The 9,670-nt window shown below is 43.5% G+C and overlaps 1 protein-coding gene across 2 annotated transcripts in view; it reads right to left on the bottom strand.

Annotated features, from left to right (window-relative positions):
* ARHGEF26 (Rho guanine nucleotide exchange factor 26) overlaps positions 1 to 9,670 on the bottom strand; it is a 148,233-nt gene that overhangs the window by 34,968 nt on the left and 103,595 nt on the right. For both annotated transcript variants that reach the window (XM_025214791.1, XM_025214793.1), the window contains exon 10: positions 2,235 to 2,389. In XM_025214791.1, coding sequence (XP_025070576.1) covers positions 2,235 to 2,389 — 155 coding nt within the window. The remainder of the gene's footprint in view (positions 1 to 2,234; positions 2,390 to 9,670) is intronic.

Raw genomic sequence — 9,670 nt, 5'->3', positions numbered from 1 at the left:
AGCGCTGTGGGTCCTTTCGAACCCAGCGCGTCTTTCTGAAGAAGGCAATAGAGGCTCCAATTGCCGAAGCCCCGGAGCCTAGCAAACTCCGGGGCACCACTTACCGACGGCCTCTAGCCTCTCCCCATCACCGATCGCAGCCCAGATGAATCCCTACCCTAGAACCCAATTGTCGAACCCACGGAGTCTTAACAACTCCGGGGGACCTGGGAACCGAGTAACACTCACGGAGATACAGCTGCTCCGTGGGAACGAATTCTTGAACCCCGCGGAGCCTGAATAACTCCGGGGTCAAGAAACCGAGTGTATTAGAGTCCTCCACCGAGAACTCAAGCAGAGCTGAGCCTGGAAAGCTGTCCAGCCTACACCGCGACCATCTCCGGTGTAAGTAAATAATCTTTTCAATCAACCATTACGCCTCCGTGATTGATTCTAGCTCGAGCGTACTACTCCACCCCGCGACTTTTCTCTGGCCCCGCGTGCCCAGGCTGCCGGCCAGCACACTTAAAAGCTAAAGGAATTGTAACTATGAACTTTGTACAGCTATTACATTGTGTAATGTACCGGCTATCTACAGAAGCCTGTTAACATATCACAATGAAAAACTGTATGGAATGGATATATTTCTGTCCACTGCTAAATGTTTATGGTGAAATTGTGTGCGAGACAATAGACTACAAAAAGAACATTATCAATAAGCTAGTCTGCTTTGTACAGCATATATTTTATGATCAAATGTCCATGGAAGGAACGAGAGAGCAATACTCTTTAATTTCATCTGCTTATTTAGAAAGGTTTTACTACAGTGAATATATACACATTCTGTCATTAAGATTAATTTTTTGTTTACTGTGGCTCATGGGCCAACTGGGATAGCAGAAATTCCAACAGCCGGAAAATGTTATAAATCAAAAGCACCAGAGTTTATGTAGTGTACATCACTCCAAAAATCTTTTTTCAATCTGGGCAACCAACCTATCACATAGGAAACCGATAAACAATGTAATAACACAGATAACAGATCTTTTCATTGTTTTCTTAACTCAGATGTTTAATTTGCCACCAGCACAATAAAATATTAACTTTAGTCCCATGAGAAAAGAAAGCAACAAGCTGTTTGAAGATGTGTGATACTAATCTGTGATGTGCTGCCAATGTTTTAACAAGGGGCTCCCACAAAAAAATGTTTTCCTGAGGCTTGTGATAAACCATGAGTCTCAGGGATGCACAACAGCAAATTGCATGAGGAGAAATCTATTCATTTTTCTTCCTATTCAACTAACCACAACTAAAGATGGAGGCAGCAAACAAATTATGCTGCACTTTGTTGTAAGTGTTAATGTTTATTTTTGGGAAAAAGTTGAGATTGGCAGCATTATAACACAGTGCTCAACTTGTGCTCCTGGAAATTTGAGCTCAAGATTTTGTAATGTGGTTTGGGCATTTTTCTCCCTTGGGAACTCTCTTTCAAATGCTTGATATTTGTTATAACTAGTCAATTGCAAATTAAAACATATGTTCTTCAAAGTCATTTCTATCAGCAATGGTGAGCAGCATCTGCAGAGGGGATAGGCTCAATCAGAAGCAGACAATTCATCCTAAACGACCTTTCGTTTTGGTGATGGAGATTTAACTAGTAGGCTTTTTCTAAACATCACTGACATTTTACATAAAAGATCTGTCTGGGGAAGATCTCCCTCTTTATTTGTACTGCTAAACTTACATGTTTGCTGTGTCAGTAAAATTGGGACTTAATTTTTATTTCTGCTTGACAACCACCCTTTTGTAATTCTGAGTACGGTTTGATGGAGAAACGGGAGAGACAAATAGCTCCAGAAGCAGTGCATTCCTTGTACGGGCATAGCACATTTAAATATGTAAATACATTCTGTATGCTTTGGCAAAACTTAAAGCACTTTAGTAAAGATTTCCACTTGCATCAAGTTCTGTTTTCATGTTCCTTGCATACTATGAACAACTGCTCCTTCCTGAATCTTTCTCATTCACTCACTCACACAAATAGTTGTTAAAGGGAGATAATAAAAATACTTTGGAAGAAATGAATTATACTTGAGATAAATACCAAAAAAAAGTTAGCCTTTACAAAGTCAGGAAGTAACTCATGGAACAAGACAATATTTAAAAGTAGCTGACATCTTTTAATTGTTCCTTATGTGTGACTCAAGGAATCAAACAAAAATGTACTGGTACTTTTAGATTGGTGAAGTGCTTACCTCTTCTTCTTTGTGATGATGAGGACATCATTAAAGAGGAAGAAGTACACCTGCTGCTTGGAGGTTCTTTTAGAAAAAAGTCCAGTATCTTCTACATATGCTGTTAGCTCACCCCTTTTCACTAACCATCGGGAAGAGGAGACCAATGGAAATGGCTACAAAATAAGAGAACAACATTTTAAGCTCTTCAAAGCTTATACAAATCTTGTGAGACAGAGAATAAAAATCACCTGGAAAGATAAAAAAAATCCCTCTGAAATACACAGATAATACCTGATAATAAGGGTACAACAGGGACTTCAAGCTTCAAAATCACAAGTCATACAGGTAAGGTACATTTCACAGTTTCATAGATTTTATGGTCGGAAGGGACCTATTAGATCATTGAGTCCGACCCCCTGCCCTGAGCAGGAGATCATCAAGTCCAGCCCCCTGCCCTGGGCAGGAATGAGTTCTGGGGTCGTATGAACCCAGCCAGGTGTCTGTCCAATCTCCTTTTAAACACCTCCAAGGAAGGGGACAGCACCACCTCCCTTGGAAGCATATTCCATATTTTGGCAACCCTCACTGTAAAGAATTCCTGATATTTAATCTGAATTTGCTCTCTTCCAGTTTGTGGCCATTATTTCTAGTTACTCCGACAGGCACCCTGGTAAACATTGTATCCCCTATTTCTTGCTGGCTCCCCCGATAAGTTTGTAGGCAGCCACGAGATCACCTCTCGGTCTCCTCTTGTGGAGGCTGAAGAGGTTCAGGTCTCCCAATTAGTCCACATAGGGTTTTTTCTGTAGTCCACATAGGGTTTTTTCTGTAGGCCTTTAACCGGACAAATGGCCCTCCTCTGACCCCTCTCCAGGCCATCCACATCCCTCCTGAAGTGCGGTGCCCAAAACTGGACGCAGTATTCCAGTAGCAGCCTGACCAATGTCATGTAGAGGGGAAGTATCACCTCCCTGGACCTCTCTGTGATGCACCTACTCATGCAAGAAAGGGTGCAGTTAGCTTTACTTATTACCTCATCACACTGGTGACTCATGTTCATTTTGGAGTCGACTATGACTCCGAGATCCCTTTCCGCAGTTGTGCTACCTAGAGTGGTACCTCCCAGGCTGTAGGAGTGTTGATGAGTCTTCCTCCCCAGATGCAACACATGGCGCTTATCTTTGTTAAACTGCATCCTATTCTATTCAGCCCATTTCCCCAGCCTGTCCAAATCAGCCTGGATTTGCTCCCTGCCATCTAGTTTGTCTTCCTCCCCCCCCCGTAGTTTGTGTCGTCTGCAAACTTGGACAGGCTGCTTTCTACTCCCTCATCCAAGTCACTAATGAAGATATTGAACAGTACTGGTCCCAGGACAGAGCCTTGGGGGACTCCGCTGCCCACATTTCTCCAGGTAGAAACTGACCCATCCACCACCACTCTCTGGGTGCATCCCATAAGCCAATTTTCTACCCACCGGCTGTGTAATAATCTACCTTGCAACTATTTAGTTTATTTATAAGAACTGGGTGCGACACTGTGTCAAAGACCTTTTTAAAATCTAAGTAAATAACATCTACCTCCATTCCTTCATCCAAGCATTTTGTGACCCAGTCATAAAATGAAACCAGGGTAGTCAGGCAGGATCTGTCTGCTGTGAACCCAGGCTGATTACCTTTTAGCATTATTTTACCTGCTGTTCCCCCACAAATGTGATCCTTAACAATTTTCTCAAAGGTCTTGCCAAGGATAGAGGTGAGACTAAACAGTCTATAGTTACCCAGTTCCTCCTTCCTCCCCTTCTTGAAAATAGGGACCACACTGGCCTTTTTCCAATCCTCTGGGACCTGTCCTGAGTGCCATGAGTACTCAAACAGTTGTGCCAGGGAATCCGCTACGACTCCGGCTAATTCCCTAAGTGTTCATCATTTGCGGACATGTTTTAAGCAATATTCACACTGTCTCTGCTATTTCAACTGAATATTAAACAGACTATATAATGAAATACTATAGGACAGAGCTAATGACATACATCCACCTAATGCAGAACTGAGTGAATTTCTTAAGGAGGGGACAGATAAAATGGCCATAAATATTTCCAGACCCCAATCTCTTGTAAGTCACAGTAGCATAAATAATTGTTCTTTCAGCTTGGAGTATGTGTCAGTATGGGTCCCACTGTATGTGACAGTCAAGTAGTATCCTCTCTGAAGAGAAGTAATCAGGAGTTTCAGCTTAATTTGTCAAATAATGATTGAGGAACTGTTTTCATAAGTTTGATATTTGACCTGGATACTACATCCAGGGCATAACAAAAATAAGAAGGCTGGTCCATAAACCTGAGACTGACAGAGCAGCCTTCTGAAGCAGTTTGAAGGTGTTGTCTATGCTACTGTAGTATGTCCTGACATTTAATGGCAGGTGTATGATCCACTTAGAGATTTTCTGCAGCAGTGTGGTTTGGCATTTTATGAGCCAGAAATGGCCACTAAATGGGACACCCTAAGAGGCTTAGTCCTTATTAAGAGCAAGCCTCTGAGATTTCTTACATCTTTTCTCTTAGCATCATGCATAGTCCTGGGAAGACTACTCAGTTTTATTGATCAATTCTGATGAAACTTAGGAACCTTAAGGAAGAGCTTATGAAAATGGTCACAACACAACTCAGTGCCTGTAAAAGGATATGTAAGAGGTCTAGGCTATTGGATTGAAAATTGTTAATGCTGGTTTATAACAATGAAAAATCTGCCTTGTTGGTAGGGTGGTTGCCTGAGAAATCCAATGGTAGCTCAAAAGGAGGCTTATTGAACTTTAGGATGACAATGTTGAAGCCCTAGGGAGAGATGGGTATCTAATAGATGGAAGGTATGCAGAAGATCTTTGAGTAATCTGGGGAGCATCAAACATGTCTGTACTATAGTATATACAAGGATGACCTCAAGATAGACTGGCCTAGTATGCAGCATGTTAATCAAGGATCCTCAATACTGTGACCTCTACTAGGACTAGATCACACCAGAATGACATTCCAGAGAATACCCTTGTCATTTCCAGTTGTCAACCATACTAATGGATTGGTTTTTATTTGGCATGAGGCTTTCCTGACTCAGGGAGTATGAAAATAGGCAAGGTCCCAAAATCTGATTTTAAAGGGTTTTTGGCTTCAAAAGTATAACACTTCTTATGTTCTTTTGCTCTTCTTTAAATTATTTCATTTTCTTGATGTTTTCCCCCAAGGTATAGAAGTTCTTATAACTCTAATTTCACATTTATGTGCCAACTATCTGCTCCTAAACTGGACATAAAATAATTCTCAAAAGGCTGAAAGACCCTTGTATAAACTAAGAGGGCTATGTTAATACTGTTCACAGAAATATCAAAATGATCCACATGGTTGTTTCAGGACATCAAAACTCAAGTGGCTGAAACTGAGAAACTTCTTAAGGAACAAGAGATATATGGAAAGCTTTATTAGAAGTTTCAGTACTCTAAGTTTATAAACTCTACAAGGCAAAAGTTCTGAAATTCTGCTCCCATTACATTCAATAGCAACATACTCACTGATTTCATTAGTCCAAGAGTTTACTAGGGCTGTGCAAAGCTCTGGTTGCGGCTTCGATTCAGCGGAGATTTTCGTGGTCTAATCTCTGAATCTGAATCGAATTAGGACAGGAAACCCTTTAATCTCTCTGACTTGAACCCGCAGCATGCTTATAGGCTTGGCAGTGCTACGCTGGCTAGCACTATGGATGAATGGGACTTGGGGGTCATGATTGACCACAAGATGACCATGAGCCTTCAATGTGATGCTGCAGCTAGTAAAGTGAGCAAAATGCTGGCTTGCATCCATAGATGTTTCTCAAGCAAATCCCAGGATGTCATTCTCCCGTTGTACTCAGCCTTAGTGAGGCTGCAGCTGGAGTACTGCGTCCAGTTTTGGGCTCCACAATTCAAAAAGGATGTGGAGAAGTTTGAAAGAGTTCAGAGAAGAGCCACACACATGATCACAGTTCAGGAAAGCAGACCTTATGACGAGAGGCTGAGAGCTATGGGACTCCTTAGCCTGGAAAAGTGCAGGCTCAGGGGTGATCTGGTGGCTGCCTATAAGTTTATAAGGGGTGCTCACCAGGATCTGGGGGAACGTTTGTTCACCAGACCACCCCAAGGGATGACAAGGTTGAATGGTCATAAACTCCTCTAAGACCATTTCAGGCTGGACATAAGGAAGAACTTCTTTACAGTCTGAGCCCCCAAGGTTTGGAATAGACTGCCACCAGAGGTGGTTCAAGCGCCTACTCTGAATGCCTTCAAGAGAAATTTGGACGTTTATCTTGCTGGGATCCTATGATCCCTGCTGACTTCCTGCCTCTGGGGCAGGGGGCTGGACTCAATGATCCTCTGGGGTCCCTTCCAGCCCTAATGTCTGTGAAATCTATGAAATGTATGATTAATTGGAGCAGACTTGATAAATACCAATATAAAATAAAGCAGACATTGGGATAGATTTTTAGTTCTTTTTCACAGTTGCTGCTTTTAATTATTGTAAAATTGTAAAAATTAATTATTGTAAAATTATTGCCTAAAAAGGCAGCTGGAAAGAGCAGTCAATACTCTCGCCCAATATGTATTGCTATTTTATACTGGATTTTTTAATATTATATCCCAGGATGACAAGAAGGGCATTCCATAAATAATTTTATTACTACACTGCCAGTGAAAAGGCAAACATAATGAGAAGTTTCAGGGTGTATGAAGAAGAAAGATACTGCTTGTAAACCTAGGGAGGGATTAATATTCTGTGTAAAAATGAAGCAGGCCTAAAAGGCCAACTAATTAATCGAGGTTAACTTGATTAATCAGTCTGCTCTGCATTCTAAATGGAATGCCCTAGCATTGCCACAGTGTCACATGTATAAGCCCCTCCAGGTTTAAAAATAGCTGCTGGGGCACTTTAACTAAAGCTCCTTGAATGAGCTTTAGTTAAAGTGTCCTGCAGCCATTTTTAAATGTGCGGGGGCTTAATATAGGTTACACTGCAGCATTTTAATTAGAGCAGCTCTCCAGGAACCACTTTAATTATCTCTCCCCCCTCACACACACACACACCTCTGAGCACATGTATAGGCACTCATAAATTCTAAAGTTTTAAAAAGAGATGCTTGGAAAAGAGGGAAACTCACTAATACTGAAGGGACCATTAAGCCTATACCCTGACTTTTCCTGATGTCTCTCCCTGATCCTGTACAATTTATAAACTCCATGATGTGTCTGCCCCTGTACAACCTAAAAGCTGTACGCATCACGGCAAATATTCATATAAATCACAGCAAATGTCCTAAGTCCACCCAAAAACCTGGCAGACTAATTCAGTTTTTGTAAAGACAGAGATAAGATAGAATTCAAAATGGAAAGCCTATCAAAATGCCATATGGGGTGAACACTAACTAACTGTCTTTACAGTTGATGGTGATATACATTAGGAATCAGAAGAGTACAAAATGACCTCAGATGCACTGTGGAGGAGTCCTAGTACTACTCACCATTACCAATAGTCTGTTACAAAGTTTTTTGTCTCCATCATTTTCCATTGCAAACATGTTTTATTAGTTCTGGTGACTGATTTTTTGGTTACCACATACTAAATACTCTTTGCGACTGCTGAAACACATTATCTATCTTGCCGTGTTTGACTAATGAAGACAACTGCTTTTTTTCTCTCTAGAACATCCTTTTACATGCTTGTAATTTTTTTCCCCTCTCAGTTGTCAGCCCTCTAAATCAATCTTCATAAGTCTGATTTTTTAGGCCTTAAATCATTTCACCAATCCTTTTGTGACTTGTCTTAAATTTATCAATACTTGTCAGGAGATATGATGCCCAAACTGAACAAAATACTTCAGCTGTGGAGCCAATGATGCATGGATTGAACACAGAAAAAAAAACCTCTTTCGTTTCATATGCAATGATTTACTTCTGCTTACAATCTGAAGTATATTACTTTGATTATATTTAAGTCAAAGTAAGCTAATAACCAGGGATCCTGGTTTTCTCTGTTTAAAAATCACAACTTCTCTTATTTAAAAACCCCCAAATCCATATTTTACATGATTAAAATGAAACACCACCATATAAATATATGAGTATCAATTTAACATAATGTTTTATTGATATGTTTGCAATGTTAACCAATTTGGAAGCCTACCAGTGCCTCAATCACTATAATAAAACAAATTCTAAATATCTATAAATTTTAGTGTTTGATTTTGGGTTTTTTACCAGTGAAAATCAGAGGTCCCCCTGCCCCCTTTGTTCACCAGCAGCTGTCCCTCCCACTGCTTTGTGGTGCTGAGCAGGCTTAATATGTCAGTGCCCAGTCCATGACATTGCTCCTCACTCCACACTCCTGACTCCCAGCCCCACAGCCCTGCTTATTCCCACTTCCCACCCACAGGACCCTGGTGCCCCTCACCCACAGAACGCCCAAAGCCCCCCCGTGGAGCTCCTCACTCCCCACCCACAGCCCCCTGGCCCTCCTGGTGCCCCTCACTCTCCACCTGCAGCCCTCCCACCCCTGCTGGTGCCCCTGACTCCCCACCCACAGTGACCCTGGCCCTGTCAGTGCCCCTCACTCCCCACCCATATCCCCTCACCCCCAGGCCTGCTGGAGGGTCCCCCAGCTGCCAGAGGTAGGGGGCCAGGGATCCACGACCCCAGTGCCGGAGCTCTGGCTACTGCCCACAGGAGACAGTGGATGCTGCAGCAAAGTGGAGTGCAGAGCCCAGGTCCCCCTCCCCCATGGGCAGCATGGCCGGAGCAGAGCCCATGCTGGGCAGGGGGAAGATACAGGTTGCCCACTGCAGGCTCAGGGCTCCCCACCCTGCTGCCCTTCCCTTGGAGTCTCTGTGGACCAACAGATGAGACCCAGCATAGCAGGTCAGAGTGGGCCCAGGCAGGGAAGCCTGGTGACACTGCCAGGAGCCCCACACTGCCATGGCAAGGTGCCCCCTGTCCACTCAGCAAAAGCAAGGGGGTACAACTCCATGCTGCCACCCTTGCTGCTGCCGGGCAGGCAGGAAACACCTCATCAAGGTGGTGCAACAGTGGCAATGTGTAGAGGGTGCATGGGGGTGCAGGTGCACCCCCTGAGCCAGCGCTCCCTGCTTAAATGATGGGGGGGGGGCGGGGCCAGGAAGAAGCACTGGTGCCTCCCTGAGAGTACCAGCTGGGGAATGGGGATGCCAGGAGAAGTGCCGCTGGCACTTCAGGTGCCTCGCTCACACTTCCCAGCCAGCACAATCAGATGTGGGAGACTTCCCCTGCACTTGGCGAGATCAGCCGTTGGGGGAACCGCCCCAGTTGCTGATTGGCCATTGGGGGAGGCACCAGTCGCCCATGCAGTGCAGTGCAGTAGCAACACTGAGTTTCCCGACCCCACTCTGCCTTACCATGCCAGGTCC

This window comes from Alligator sinensis, unplaced genomic scaffold (assembly GCF_000455745.1).
Source record: "Alligator sinensis unplaced genomic scaffold, ASM45574v1 scaffold60_1, whole genome shotgun sequence".
Classification (NCBI taxonomy): domain Eukaryota; kingdom Metazoa; phylum Chordata; order Crocodylia; family Alligatoridae; genus Alligator; species Alligator sinensis.
Note: the sequence above shows the minus strand (reverse complement) of the source record. Positions and strands in the feature narration are given on the sequence as shown.